The 16790-nt window shown below is 34.8% G+C and overlaps 1 protein-coding gene across 5 annotated transcripts in view; it reads right to left on the bottom strand.

Moving 5' to 3' along the window:
- INVS (inversin) overlaps positions 1–16790 on the bottom strand; it is a 99951-nt gene that overhangs the window by 21052 nt on the left and 62109 nt on the right. For all 5 annotated transcript variants that reach the window (XM_039387507.1, XM_039387508.1, XM_039387509.1 and 2 more), the window contains 6 exons: positions 16613–16722; positions 11997–12168; positions 7329–7484; positions 5707–5936; positions 4647–4753; positions 1199–1411 (listed from right to left, as the gene is read on the bottom strand). In XM_039387507.1, coding sequence (XP_039243441.1) covers positions 1199–1411; positions 4647–4753; positions 5707–5936; positions 7329–7484; positions 11997–12168; positions 16613–16722 — 988 coding nt within the window. The remainder of the gene's footprint in view (positions 1–1198; positions 1412–4646; positions 4754–5706; positions 5937–7328; positions 7485–11996; positions 12169–16612; positions 16723–16790) is intronic.

Below are 16790 nucleotides of genomic sequence, written 5' to 3'. Positions count from 1 at the left end.
TCCATGCATGGTTTTGACTTCTACTGACTTCAGGAGAAAAGGCAAATAGTAGGAGGGCTACATGTTACAACTTCAGGATCTAAAGATGTGAGCAAGAGATCAGTTATCTGATACTTCTAGCTTTGGTTCTTACTGGGAAATAACAATTGTTATCCAGTATAGTATAGTAGCAATCAAACCCAGTGAAGGTCACACTGGCCAGTTATGCAGAACATCAAACTACCAAATCTGATAGAATGGAGTGCAGCTGAATTTGTCTATGATACACAGATGCAGCAAAAATACCTCTAAGTGCAATAATTATGTTGTGTGGCTTTTTCATATGACCTCTCTTTACAGAAATAATACTACAAAGTCATGCAGAAATCTTTTCAGACTGTTACTTTTTTCATCCCAGAATCAGATTTCTTCAAGAGAAACCAGGTGCTAATTTGTTTTATTTCATATTATGAATCTTAAGGATAAAGGCCAAGGAAGCAAAGCATTTACGTACCTTCTGATTTTTTAATTTCACTACTTTGCTACCCTTACCTCCTTTAAGCAGGGTAGAAACTCAGTCAGAATCTACACATCTTGCTGATAACTATTTGAATTGCATATGTTAGTTATCTATAATCCACTATAACCAATTCATAGGAATTCTAATTCAAGACCAGAAAACATAAATGCAGAGAATGATACTGCCAAAACTGAAATTGCAAATAAATCCAGGATTTCGGTTTACTAGAAAAGCACAACCTCTCCTGTGAAACATTAAGTTAAGCCTTACCAAACCAGGCTTTCCCTCGTTTGTTTTTTCTTTTCCTTCAACTATGTATTCATTACTTTTCATAACTGATAACAAGACTTGATAGGTCAATAATTACTTCCATTACATTAATGTGATGTTTTCCAAGCCTTTTAATCATCATACAGAGTATCAGGCAAAGATTCATGGAAACATGCTAGTTTCTCAGATTTTGGTATTTTGCCTTTCTCTTGTATACCATATAAAGTTCATTATTCAAATTGGGATTATATGGAAAATAAATTCCGTCTATCTATAGGTATATGGGAGTTATAAGCTTCCTTTGGTTTCACGAATTTTACCAAGAAGAACAAGAAATGATGATGAATAACAAATAAAATCATACATTGATGAATACAAACTTATGACAAATGTCCATTTGCTGGAGAAGATTTCAAGTCTCAGACTTACTTGGCAGCAGCATCTTTTCTCAGCTGTTCATGTTTCATTAGGAGATTCTTCCTCTCTTGAAAAGCCTTTCTAACTTTGTATCCTTTGTAGACAGCCTGGATTTTGAAAGCAGCAATATCCTGAATGGCAGCTATAGACAGAGCCCCATGCTCTAACATGAACTGAATCACTTCATGGTGTTCCCCAAGCAAGGCATAATCAAGTGGAGTATACCTAAAAAAATCCAAACAAATCACAACAATTATTACTGATTCTAACTATAATGTGCATTTATTTCACCCTCATTTCATATTAAGGCAAGTTCTACTATGAAGAGAGATTAAACACTGCTTTCAGTACACTGTTTTATTAATTTTTAAGTATTGTTTTCCTATCCTATTGATTCTACACACTGTGATTATGTTTAAGACTTATTTTATTCTCCTCATATGGAAATGTGGGAGGGACCAGACTACATGAAGTGTTTGGTCAAAATCTCCCAAAACCCCATCCACAGAATTAACTGCTTTAGTCAAGTGACCTTTAAAAGGTGTTATTGAGGTTTTCATATAGAAATCTAAAGAAAAAAGTAAGTTAAAACATTTTTGTGCTATTTCCATATGAATTTAAGTTCTGGAGACTTACTGTCAAATATGTCTTAGCTTCTATAACAACAACTGAGGACAGTATGACTGACCAAGCAGCAGGTTTAGATCAATATCAAGGGATAATATCCTTTTTTAAAGTACTAGGAAGATTAAAGTCTGTTTCCAAATAGACACAGATGTTAAAAATATTAAATTCTTTGGGTTTTAAAGCCACCTAAGCCCTTTTAAAAATAATTCCCAAATTTCCCGTTGTCAACGCAGGATCCAAATTTACATATCTCCCTCACCAACACTGAAACATTAGGCAGAGACATTTAGTGACCAAAAATCACAGACCATAATCAAGACCATATAACATAAGACTATCAAATAACCAGTGTCAATGCATGTGATTGTGAAAATTAGGGCTCTTCTTGATGGTAACTTGCTAGGACGCAGTGCTGGTAAGCAAAGAAAAACAGACAGAAAGCACAATTGGACTTGCCACACAGCAATGATTTGATGGAAGGATTAACAGTATCTGAACTGAAGTGTCTGCAGGAATAAAGACAATGACATAACATGAAAATTTGTATGTCAAGGTGTGTTGCTGGTAGCATTTAAAGAGATACAGATTTTTGATAACCCAGAAATGGGAACTTCAGAAAGAACATAATTCCAGTAAAATACATTTTTAAAGTATACGTAATTTTGAATATTTTAAAGACAAAAAAGACACTAAAGCAAACTTTATGCTACTACCATGTGTCTACCAAGACAATGTATTCAGGTCCCAGTCATGAGGACCCATATTTTTAAACATAGATTCTATAACTCCATTAGAGCTACCTTTGAAAGTAAAAAAATCACTCAAATCAAATCTGAATAGGGATTTGTATGACTGGACACTACCCATTCAAGGCTGTTTACATACACTTCTCTGTAGTGTCAGTTCAAAGCCTGTTATAAATTTTCTTTTCCACCGATTTTGTCTAAAACAGATAGCTTTCAAATCCAGCTGGCTTCACAGGAAAACACATGAAGAAGACATCAGCCATCAGCTGTTATAAGGAATTTTAGCATAAAGGTGGTCAAACAGCAGCTAGCCTTGCATCACATGATGCACCCAGGATGGTAAATTGAGTTACAAATTAAATTTGCGAAGAACAACAAACCCAGCACCCTCCAGACCAGCACTTGATCACATATCTGGCAAGCAAATGGGCAGTTTAAAATCCTAGATGCAATCTCAGCTTCATCTTTTACTAATCTAATTAGCTTGAACCATTATGTTTGAATTTTTAACTGGTATCTCATATTGGGCTCTAAGAAAGTAAAGACGGGAAGCTTCTGATTATAGATATATTGGGGAAAAAATTACTGTTTGGTGAAATTGTTACTGATTAAAAAACAATTCCATCCAATAACAGATGAACCATATCCCTGAGGTTATTTTTACTCTCTCTTATAACACTCAACTTGATTTTTCTACTTTCCAAACTTCCAATCCCTCAACAGTAAAACCAGATTTGTAGATATGTATCAAGATACAACTGTGCAATTTTGATATACTATATATACTTTAGCAGAATTATATTTAAAGATTGATTCATCTAGAAATACTGGGGATCTCTTTTATTCTGCACATGAACTAGTGTTCAATGGCAGAGATTTGGAATACTGCTAGTTATATTTTGAGTAATCTAGGTTTATACATACGAACATATATAAATGCCAGAAGGAAAACAAAAATAACTATCTGAATGTGGTAAACCACAGCTAAGGTCTTTTCGTGACATTTGAGCATCATTAGTATATTTCTACAGAGTAAAGATAACAGCAGCCTCCTTTCTGGCAAAATAGTGGTTTTTAATCTTACTTTTTAGGAGTAATTTAATTACAAATGTTTATTTAATTTTCTATTAAAAAATTATTAAAGAGAGCACTGGCACTACTTAATTAGGAACTAGCTATACTTTCATTTCTGTTTCTCAATAAAAAATAAGAACAAGAAGGGAAGAGAAATCTGAGTGTTTTAGAGTAGAGAATAAAAGAGAAATGATGGGAGAAGAAAGCAACTAAAAACTGGGATAAGTATGGAAGTATTAAATTTAGCACTGAAATATGGGGTTTCAAACTCCTTAAGTTATTTAAAATGTTGAAATATTCAAATTTATATGGCATACTGTTCATAGTTTTATTTATAATTATGAGGAGGTCATCTACTCTAAAAAAAGGCATTATATATTTCTGCTAATAGTAATTATCTTCACGGTCAGGTGACTAATTTGAACTCCACAACCCAAATCACTTTTAAAAAACTATTATTTATATGTCAATGAAAGACAAAGAAAAGAGATGCAAATGTGCTGTCTCTTTATGATTATAGGAGACTTTTTTTTTTAAACTAGGCCTTTAGAATACAGTTAGCCACCAGGTACTTTGTAATCACTATTTTAAAACATAACATTACATTTCTCCCATTTTCTTTCTTCTCACTGAATTCCTACCAAATAGAAAAGAAAAATTCCAGTCTACTCCAACAGCAGCAGAAATGCCTTTTCATCCTTTGTCTGTACATACCTATTATGAACTTCATATAAATGAGAAAGATCTTCAATATATCAAACAAAACTAGAGTGAGTACATACTTGCAGAAATCTCTAAGTTCAAGGTTCAAAAGTATAAATAGCTGAAGTTGCAATGTCTTAGTTAAAGGAGAGAAATTTCACATTAGAAAAGCAGCTGACACTGAAGTGCAAGATTACAGGACTCCTTTTAGATGCAAGATTAGGATTCTCTTGCAATATCTGAACACAACATTTAAATCGTAGGTAGCACTTCTGCTAAATTACAAAATAACACCTTGAGACAAGCAATACCTCTCCTCGCTGTTCTCCATATGGTTAGGAAAGGCATCAAAACCTAGCAGCAACTTTATAGCATCAAGGTAGCCATTGTTACAGAGCCAGTGCAAGGCAGTTCTTCCCTGTAAACAATAGAAACAGAACAAAAATAAGCATTATCCCCAAACTCTATCATGCCACAATGAAAGTCGTAAATCATAGTGTAATTCAATGCTTTTCTGGATGTGAAGGACAAACTAGTTCTAAATAAACTTCTTTATTAAAATAAGAAGAATACAGCACTTAAAAATTATTTTTTTTAAACAAGATTACAACACTAGTGCTTTTTCACCTAAAGCAGCTGAAAAGTAGCATTAGGAGACTAGCTCTAGAGTTGCTTTCTTTGCAAAAGAAAGAACTCATAATGAAAACCACTTTTCTATTACTTGGAATTATCTATGCCCTACAAAGAATAACTACAGAAAAATTTAACAAATTGGGTGAAGCTCTTTTGACTGATGAGGTTCTACCGACTTCTGAGAAATTATGTCATATATGAAAGAGATCTGTTACAGGTTGCACAATTACTCTGGCTCCTAATTTCACTAACTGCTTGAATAATGGCACAAAAGAACATATAACCTAGTCAGTGTTCCTTTTTTTTTCACCTGGATACAGTATACATATATGGATACTTATGTGGATTAGTAATTGAAACAGTTCTTGTGCAATCTCACTTGCAATACCTTACTTTCTTGCTCTGTCTCTATGCTAAAGAAACTCATTTTGGACTATAAAATCACATTCCTATGTGAGCTGTTAATAAGGAATCACAAAAGTTAAGAAATCAGATTATTAATATGACTCCTCATATAATCACACTTTGATAAGGAAAAATCAAAAGTGATATGGAAAAATACAAATCTTCAATTCATGCTGCACATTAAAATACTACTTTTCATACAAGATTTTTGAAGTGGAGGCAGCAAAGATGCTTCTATGTCCCAGAAAAGAGAAGGATCTTGAAGAAAAGGAATATGTTTTGATGTATGGTTATTCTAAAGTTAATTATATACCTCAGTGAAGAACAACATACCTCTTTATCCTGGATATTTGGATCTGCATTGTTTTCCAGTAACACTACCATGCAGTTAATGTAACCTCCATAAGCAGCACACTGCAGAGGTGTTCTACCTGCATAATCCTGCACATTAGGGTTGATTTTATTTTCTATCAAGATTTGGCACACGTCAGCATTTCCTCCCAGGGCTGCCCAGTGAAGAGGTGAATGGCCATCTTGGTCAACCAAATCTACTCTTGCCCCTCCTGAAACAGCAAATATATTTTTGAGCATAAAAAGAAAACACTTTTGAATGCTAAGAAAAGACAAGAATAAGTTTATGTTCAACTAGAACTTATTTGGTAAAATGACAATTTAGACAAATATTTCTGAAAATAACTTGAATTTTGTTATTCAAATCCTTTAGAATCTCCAGATTTATCAAATGCCCTTGAAAAACTTAGCCTCTACTTGTTTCAGGCCTATTAATTGTCAGCAAAACCTTTATTTGTTAACAAGAAAAATACTTTTAAACACTAGACCTCAGATTAAATCTGTTTTTAAATATCTAATGCAGGCAAGATGAAATATTTACAGTGTAAGAATAATGTTTGGAAAAGTCTTAATTTTTTTCTTAATTCAAGCATGCTAAAGCTCTTTAATGCAGATTAAAGATTAATTTCTCTGTCTTCTTGCAAGATGTAAAAATTCTGTACAAAAATAAAACTCCACAAATACAAAAGCTTGAACCAACCAGCAACAATGACTCTCTATATCATAAAATATATAATTAAACATAACTTGGTTATGTTTACAAGGTTCTTGCACACACAAAAGCTAAATGGCACAGGGAGTGGGAGGAAGAGCTTCACAAGAGGTTAAAATATGCTTAGCAGATCATGAAGGGAAGCAGATTTTTCAGTAAGAAAGGATGGTTGATGGAAAACTTGCAACTTTTTAGCCTGGATACTTCATCTGTTCGTAAATGGGATCATGTCTGAAGCAGGAGGGAGATGTTTCTGGGAAGCTAAAATGACAGAATTTCACATCGAGGATACCACTGTTGTTTCACAATACTTCTTACACTTCAGCAGATATTTTACAATTATCTAACACTGTGTACATTGTTAAAACCTGTTTCTGTCTACAAATAAAATACTGCTTCTAAAAACCAATCAGAGGAAAATATTAATGATGTAGGATTTTGATAGCTATCTGCATTAAAAAATAAAGATTCATTTAAATGGTCAAAAGTCTTCAAAGAAGGCTAGAAATGCTTTCTCACAAAAGTGAAGAAAGCTTAATTTGGTCTTTCTGATGAAGAAAAAAAAAAAAAAAAGAAAGAAAAACAATGATCTGCTGGGGGGAAGTGTTGCTTTGAGAGACTAGAATGTACTTGCAAGGGCCTGAGCAGAAATGAGCTGTGAAAAGAACTCTCCCAGTCTTGATAGTTTTATATTTAACACTTATTTTGCACAACAATCTGATAATCTTTTACATTTACTAGTGTTATCCCACAAAGAGTACTTATAGACAAAACCCGCTTTAGAGAAGCAATTTCCTACCCCCACCTCTTGCTCAGCTATCTCTTTATTTCCCAGTCCCACAGAAAGCAGCACCAGAACTCTGGACAAGTTTGTAAAGTCATAAGAGCTGACCTTTAATGAGTGTTTGTATCACTTCTTTGTGTCCCATCTCACAGGCTCGGAAAAGCGGGGTATGCTTCATGACATCCAGAGCATCCACCTGGGCCTTGTGCTCCAACAGCAATTTCACTGTGCTGACATGGCCAGAAAGGGCAGCGGCGTGTAATGCTAGAAGAATTAAGGAGTAGGAAAAACAAACCACAGTACCATGAGCTTCGGAATTTCACAATTAGAACAGTCGAAATAAAAATTCATTTCAACCATTTTGGTGGAAAAGGTACTTTTCAACCACAAGAAACTGAAGAATCCTAGCAAGTGATTATATAACAACATTTTCTTGCCACATAAGCCATAAGCAGGATAACTGTTAGCCCTGAAACACGTTTCTAACTTGCACAAATGGAAATTTTAAGCTTAACACTACCGAGATCGGCTTATACTGAGGATTTGTGGAAGATTAGCAGCTTCTGATTAACAGAATATTACATTATTTACTTCTGCCTCTGTTTTGTGGCATTTCTGAGACTGCCCATCACCAGTGAAAGAAACCTTTAATTATTTCTTCAATGCTTTTCTGAAAATACCTTTTTTTCCTTTCAAATAAACAAAGTTGTCTCAACCAAAACTAACTACAGATTACCATCCAGCTGTTCCTGCTCCTCCCCCAGCCTTTCTGGAAAAAATTTTACACAAAATTTTGTACTAAGGCCATCATATCTTGCACAGTATCTCCAGCTCCCTGGTTTCTTCAGGAAAAAAAAAGATTACAAACCAGGTATTGCATTTTGTCTCATCTCTACAATTTATGATGTTCAGTTGAATGAAAACTACACTACTTCAGATACTTCAGAACTCGGAGTTCTAGATGTGGTGTCCTGTAACTGGAGTTACTATTGCCATCCTGCAGGCACTGTCAGCTGGAGTTGAGGAAAATGTTGGAATACCAGTCTGACCAGTTCACAATTCTTATTGAAGGAAAGGAGAACTACACAGAGCAGTGAGATTTCAAACCAATGGAGGGCACATATACTGGTGATTTTATTTACAATTTGAAATCAAAATGCTTTGGATTATTTCCTACAGTCAGCAATCAAATCAGACAACCTACATTCTCACACTGCCTTACATGTGGAATATTTTACAGATGAAGAAAACCAAAATAATTTAGAATAAAAACACAAAAGAGTGCAGTTCATAAATGTGCATTTAATAAAGTGAGTTCCCTGTGAAATTTCAGAGGTATTCATCCTTAGTGAGAATTGAGCGTGCTCAAGCCAGAAAAATATGGGGCTCTAAACAGTATCTACATGTCTTGTTTTAGGTACCTACATGCATTTGTTTAATATTAAAACAGACAGGGTCAGGATCCAGCAGAGGCATTACACAGAAATGCACATCACGAAGCCCAGTGTGAGAAGGAACTGCTTCTTGAACTGCAGCCCGAATATCAAAACAGTCTGGCTTTTTGTATCTGCCAGCTACTGTGTAGCAGTGGTACCAACTCCGCACACCTTATGAAACAGTAACCCAGTATAACCTGTTACACAGGTACTAATAAAATGCTCAGGTTGTTCATATTGTCCATGAACCTAATCCAGCTGAAGTGTGTTGCCATAAAACAGAGTCTCAATATCAGTGATAGCAACTGGAACTGTGATACAGATGAATGAGGCACTGGGGTCACAGTCAGAGACACTATGAGAAGTGCTGCCTTAGTAATTGAAATCATGCTTTTGAGATGACACTGATGTTTAACTGTTGCAGCTAAAAAGCACAGCAGTGCTCACCGAGCTCATGAAAAATAAGCGCATCTCCAGCAGCCATGTGAGTGGGTGGCTATCAGTAGAAATTCAACAAGAATGAGATCCCTGCCGCTTCGTACATTGGGAAGGGCCTGGTTTTCATGGTCTGACCTCAAAGTAAACTCTAGGTTCTGGTTTTTGTCCTGAATTTCTTATGAAACCAAAGGCAGTAAACCACTCCATCAGATGACACATGGGGTGTGTGTAACAATACAATAGAAAAAGAGCTGCTGTGTCAGCTTGGCTGGTTCTTCCCCCCTATCACTCATTCTGACGCAGGCATCTCGTTTCGCACTTTGTGCTCAATATTTTCTTGTAAGCCAAATTTTCTGTGATGGAGTCACGGTGACTGAAGAGATTCTTCAGCCAGTTGGTTACAATAGGCCCTTTGTTGAGCCGACAGACAGAGCCCTCTCCATTGTGCGCAGTGACGGCAGAGCTATAAAGCTGCCCCTGTAATGCTCCTGCAGCGCTGATCTCTGAGAAGAGGGAAATTCCTTTCCCTTGGTGTCATTCTCCTACACAATACTGAGAGTCTCGATGTTCTAGCAAAGCTGAATGGAGAGCTTGCTCTTTTTTAAGTAAATGCAAAAAGGCTGCGTTAACGCAACATTATAACTGAGCTTAACTGAGTTGCACACAAAAGTCAGAAACACACAACCTCGAACTCTCCTCAGCAACTGTATCCCAGGGACGGTGGCATGTACACTATTTTCTACTAGTGCGTAGTTTCCCATCGGAATGCAACGCTACTTTTCCCTTACCAAAAATTGGGAATGATTAAGAACCTTTGTAAAAAAAATCAGAGAGTGATTTACTGGTGTGCTTCCTTTAATGTTTGCAGCTCCCTATAATAAAGCCCATGCTACTGCACTTGCTTGCACAATGGTTTAGTTCAGGCTGCTCGACAGCAAGCGACAAACAGCACAGTTCCCCACTTTAGGACTATTTGTGTGTTCTCCACAACGGCACTTTAAAGTAAATGGAAAACCCATTCAGTTCCTTGGATTAAAAGCCCTACAACAAAATCAAGATTAAGAAGTGATTACAGATCACTGCTACAAAAGGTTTAAGACCGAAAGATAATAAGCCCAACCACCTGAATTATTCAAGCATGAAATCCACACCTGAGTAATTTCAGAAACACGGTATGTGAGTACTGTCTGCAAAGAAGAAAACCTTTTGTAAGGAGGTTTGCACAGTAACTACATTACTCCACCTTAAGGTCTGAAACGAGTACTGTAAAGTATTTAAAAGGGAACTGTCAGGAAGTAGCAAATGTAGGTAAGACTGATAAAAGATGAAATTAATACAATCATAGAGTATATAGCTTTTAAAGTCATTAAACATGAAGACTGATATTTTATTTGTTGCAGTATTTCTTAAACTCAAAAATTACAAACTACCACAACTTGGAAAGACTGATTATTTTTCAGTGTGCTAAACTGTAAGAAAAGCAAGAGTTTAGATATTTGAATAGAATTTTATGTTAAGTGTATTTTGCTTTTTGTTGAGACCCAGCATATCACCAAAGAAAATGAAAGAAATTCAAATTTTAATATGAAAATAATATTCATACAATCTACGTTTAAAAATCCTGAACCACACAACCCTAACGTGACATTTATTTACCATTTGTATGTTATTCAAAGTGCACTCTGAAAAGAGAAAAGCTGTTAAACTCATATCTTTATTTCTTGGTTGAGACACTGTAAGTTTCCTAAATCTAACCATGCAGCTTAGGTTAGTTTGCATATGTATGCAGTCAACAAATACATGAAAATTTATATAAACAAACATTGCAATTATACATTCTTATCTGTTTAAAATTACATAGGAGAAATGCCCTTTATTGTATTATTGTATTTATTGTATTTATTGTATTATTGTATTATTGTATTTATTGTATTTATTGTATTTATTGTATTATTCATGGATGTGTGGTCTGACTATGAGCTTGGCTGTCATTTTACTACTTATTATACACAGGTATACAGTTTTGCACTTAACTTCTAACATTGTGACCTGGCTCTGTGTGGCACTGGGTAGTTCCTGACCTCCTCCTACACATCTTACTGTTTGAAGCTTCCTGCTATCAAACCCCTCCAATTTATGCCCAGTATATCCACAGTCTCCTCTTTTTCTATAAATAATGCAGAAACACTTTGACACCTGTCAGAATTGTTATCCTGTTTTTGTTGAAAACATTACATAAGTACAATATTTATACCACAAATTCTTATATTTTTTCATGAATGAGATAAATTCATATATTATACAGGAAATTTTGAATTTCATGACTTGCATGCTTGAATCCTGAATCACTGTGCTGCATACCTATCTTTTGCTCTGGGCAGATAATGGGGTGATAAACTTGGGGGATATCAAGTTTGACTCACTTTTTGGACAACAGAAGTGCAATAGCTCTAATCTTTATTACACTACCTTTACAAACAACTATGGTACTTACAACTTCACTGGTTAGTTTGCTCCATATTGTTTCAAAGTATGTATTTACTGACAAATACATTTTAATAGATATTTTCAGGGAGGGCTTTTTATGCAATTATATTTCATTTTATTCTTCAAAATACAGAACAGCTCTCCCTTTTCCAGGATCCAGATCTAGGTAGCAGCATAGCAGTACTTCTTGCTATATTTCAAATTAACTGATACAATCCATGAAGAAAAGGTTTGTTTCTTTGCCACAATAAGGCAAAGAATTGACACTCATACATAATTAAACTAATGCAGAAATATTTTCAGGATTAAAGCACGCATCCAGGAAAAGGCTAATATAGCTTCTAAAAATGTTTTTTCTGATGGAAATCACACTGACCAGAAATGTCCAGTGGCTCTTTGCTGTAAAGCATCTTACCTGTGCCAGCGTATTTGTCTGTCATATTGATATCAATATCCAATTTTAAAGTCAGCATAGTCCTAATAACATCATCACTGCCTTTGCCAGCTGCCCACATGAAGGATGTTCTTCCCTCAAGATCTGAGTCATCTTTTACAGAAGGATGTTTCAAAAATACTTCAACTGTTTCCTGAAAAGAAATACTGTTGAAATTAAGATTTAAAGGAATCTGTAATAACAAGAAACTACTGTGTCTCATTTAGCTGTTTATGAAGCAAATCAAAGCTTAGTTTTTCCTTTTCATGTTTATAAAGAGTAATAACTCAACAGGAGCACTGTATTTTCTGCTATGCCTTTTTCCTCACCAATAATCATAGTGTATTCTTAACTAGGAGTTTAACACTGTCATTTATTTCATAATTTTTTCTTTTTAGTGTCAGACATCATGTGTTCATCATAATGAAGAAAAAGACACTGTAGTCACTGAGAAGAAAGCAATGGGAAAAATATTACTGGTTTATCAAAACATTACTGCAATACAATGATGATAAAAATCACAGAATCATTTAGGTTGGAAAAGACCTCTGAGATCATCAAGTCCAACCTTTTCACCAAACACCACCCTGTCAACCAAACCATGGCACTGAGCACCACATCCAGCCTTTCCTTAACCACCTCCGGGGATGGTGATTCCACCACGTCCCTGGGCAGCACACTCCAATGTCTAATCATCCTTTCTGTGAAGAAATTCCTCCTGATGTCCAACCTGAACCTCCCCTGAAAATAATGTCCCTTCGAAATATTCTTCCAACATATTTTTTCTCCCATTACAAATATAACTGCACATGTAAATATTTTACTTTGTCAAACCCTAATAATTTAACTATTAAAAAAAATACTTTTGGGGCAACACAGATATATTTTCTAATATTTAATAATATCAACAGGTTCCTAATTACTTAAATATTATAAATCAGAAAAGATTAAGAAAATCTTTACAACTGAGTTGAGACTTTCCTCTGCAACTGTTACACTAAAATCTCTATTTAAATCAAAGCAAAAAGATTTATTTCTTCAAATGTTGTGTTTGTGTTAAGCTCTCAGTAAACAAGTCCACTTTTTTAACCTGCTCCTAGATTCTTAATAAGTCACACAGGAAAGGAAGGAAGAGAAAGTTACAAGTGCTAGAAAAAGAATAAGGAGATTTTCCTTTTTCTATCCAATGCCTTAAAAGGCTGTGTGTTTAACAGCTAAAAAACATCTCTGAAGAGTCACTGATAGGCTAGCCAATAAGAACTGAAAAAATCGCAGGTTTCGTTATTTTACTTTACACTGACATTTCAGTATTAACACTATTTTAGCCCTCTCCCTATGTGACCCCAAAATGGCTCTATCACTGCTCTGGATAGGATGAGAGTTTCTTGTCTACAAGGAATTAAATGCTAATAATCACAAAGGTGCTTAAATACCCAAGTACTATTGATTAGTTTGAATTTATTTTCACTACTACTTATAATTCCATCCCTCTAAAGAAATAGGAAATTTCTCATTTATCTTATGTTAATATGATCTAAGATCCTTACAGCTTTGTGAATTTAGGTCTGAACTATCAATTTATTGTACAAAGGTCCAGCCAGAAACAATGAGAAATGGAAGCATTAAGCCTTCCACACTAAGCCTTCCACACAAACCAACATGTGTTTATAGCTCTGTGACCACCACTACACCTCAGACACAAATGGCTTCTCGTTAGGGCAGCAACTCAGCCCCCTACCAATACTCTGCACTGCTTGAAATCCTGCAAAGCAAAAAGCACTGTGGAGGTTGCACTTCTTCAATATTAAGGCACGTATTCGAAAAATACAAATTAGTAATTTTATTTTTCCATTAAGTTTAGCCAAGCAGCGTTTCTTTCAACTACCCTTTCCTTTCTACAGTTTTTAATTGGAAAAAAATGGAAGAAAATCCCACAGTGCTATAATTGTTATTTTCCAAAATGAAGTTATCACAATTTGAAAGCAAAGTGAAATTAAATTACAACAGGATGATTAAGAACTCAGAAAATAGAAGTACCAACCAGCTTAATTCTACATGTATTTTGTTACGTAAGATCACATGTATTTTAGCACTGTTAAAAAAAGTGGAGAAAAAACCATAAAAAACAACAAAGTTGAAAAATAACAGTAAAGCATAGAGGTAAACCTGTATCACTTTATTTTGTGCTATCAGGAAACTCTGAAAAATACTAAATATTATTTTTGAATATTTAAGAATAAGACAGAGTATCCACATTTCATTTACTAGATCTATCTATATGAGTATGTGAAAGGAAAGTACATTGCTTTGGACTCTTCTGGAAAAATTCAGGAAAAAAATATATTTAGCTCTGCATTCTGCATACTGAAGTCAATACAAATAGAGCATCTTCCTTCACACATGAATTTAAAAAGAGATGTTTATTTGGGTGTTCTACACCATCTAAATTTCAGGCAACCTATTTGGGTGGTTATATTAGGTAACTTCTCTTCTAGAATTTTTCCTGTCTGTAGTAAGTGGGGATAAGTTAGTCCTAGGGAACAAATTCTTCACATAAATTAAGAGTTGGCTAAATCTCTTCAGTCTTTAAAAAAACCAAAAATGTCATATTATAGGAAGTAGCCAGCAAAAAACAGAAGAAAGAACAAAATATCGAAGCAAATAAAACTGAAAGCCATGCAAATATTTACAATAAACACAAAAGAACAAACTGTCTTCGTATTAGGGACTAAGGACCTAACTGAGGAACACACCACACCTATCCAAACTTGGGCAGACTGAATAGAACAACAATGTGAATCTCAACCTGTAAATATAGAGTTGTTACTCTATATGCCAGAACATGGATGTGTCTCCACTCAGTTACGTGTCTATGTATATGGAATGCAGTGATGAGAATTACTCAATTATATGCATATAACGGAGAAAAAAAAAAGCAAACAGTGGTGCTCTGAAACAACTGGACTAGTAAAAACAGAGAGAGGCTTCAGACATAATTTAGGCAAGGGCTTTTGAATATGTCTCCAGATAAAAGAGGTTTGCAGATCTAAATGAAACTCTCCTGTTTGTTTCTTCGTGTAAGATGGGAAACAGTACATTCATTGTAAGTACACAAGATTACTAAAGAATGTCTGATTCCACCACGTACTTTATTTTTCCATAAAAAACCTAAATGATATTATATTTGCCTGGCTGATGAGATCAAAAGGCAGCAACAAAATGAAGATGTTTCAATCAACTGAATCAAGCCCGGAGAAAGAAAGCCAGTATGAAAAATCGTTTTTTAGAAATGTATCAATATAGAAAAGAAAAAAGATAAAAGAATGCAGAGTTAATCACCAGACAGTAAATACAAGCATTCTATCTAAGAGTTAACTCAAACTTGAAAGAAAGCCTTTTACAACACAAGTACTTTAGGTGTGTGAGTTAGACCCAAATAGTACATACCCCACAACAGACAATAACCAGCATCAAAAAATAATTATCTAAAAAAGTAAAAGTTATACACAAAAGTATACTTCAACAAAAGTCTGAATTTAAAAAATATCTGAATGGTCTTACTGAAGATCAACTCCAAAAATACCCCATCAAACTCCCAAAACTCACTCTCAGAAGGAGGCATGAGGTGTCAGCTGTAGCATTAACAGACATTGGTCAGTTCCCTCTTTCAATTGTACTTCCAGATAAAATTAACATGCAGGTATGCAAGAAAGACCTAAATTAGTATCCCTGTTAAGAACATTTTGCAATATGGACTACATAACTACAATAATTAGGCACTAAATAACCCTTTTGATAAAGGGTTTTATAAAGGAAGGTTATGAAAACTATGAGGGGCAGAGGAGCTTGAGAAAAGCTTTCATCAATTCCAGCACTTGAGAACTATTTCTGTAACATCTATGACCAGCAATCATTAAACTGCTGAGTTTTATACTTGGTAGTACTGTATCTGATCTTGCTCTGGGAAAAAAATACCTATTATACCAAAGTAAGAATTAGGCTGTCTGAGAAACCAATTTTCTTTGTTGTCTGAATTTAAAAAACATTTTAAAAACTTAAAAATATAGTGCTCTTGAAGAATTATGATAAAAGTTACTCAACTCTTCAGCCATGCTTTATGAGACAACAGCTCATTCATAATACCAAATATTCCTAAGTTAATCACCTTCTTGAATGCAAAGACTGGTTTGACTGGTACTGCAGCAGCTGTGTAAATACTCATACAGGTCATCTCACTCTAAATACTGCTTATAACTGCTTAGATTTTGCTACAATGAGCCTTAAAAAGTAAAAGGACTGTAAAAAGGAAGGTGCCATTCTGCTTTCTGTTGAAGCACCTGAATGACTATTGTGTGTCCTGATGCAAATATATAGCTCAAAGTGCCTTTCTTTGTACAGCAGGTTAGTTTTTTTAAAATCTATTTTTAATAGTTTGAAATTAACCACACTTACATCACATAACATAGGAAAAGTTTGAATTGAACTCATGCCAACAACACCGTGCTTATATGATTTCAAAAACAACTCAAACACTTTGTTACACTATAAATATTTCAGCAAAATACATTTACTTCACATTTAGGGTACGTGCTACCTACAGCAAAGTTGCTCTGCGCTGCATAATGTAGGGGTGTTGCACCTTGACTATCAGATGGGATGGTTCCAAACTTATTTCTTTCTAATAAGAGATGGACAATCTGTGCATGACCTGAGAAAAATAACATAATAAAACCAGATAAATATCAAATCCTAAAGTTAAACATCTCAATATTAAAA

The sequence above is a fragment of the Pipra filicauda genome, unplaced genomic scaffold (assembly GCF_003945595.2).
Source record: "Pipra filicauda isolate LSUMZ 115617 unplaced genomic scaffold, ASM394559v2 scaffold56_size3634133_pilon, whole genome shotgun sequence".
Taxonomy (NCBI): Eukaryota; Metazoa; Chordata; class Aves; order Passeriformes; family Pipridae; genus Pipra; species Pipra filicauda.
This window is presented reverse-complemented; position numbering and strand designations above follow the sequence as displayed.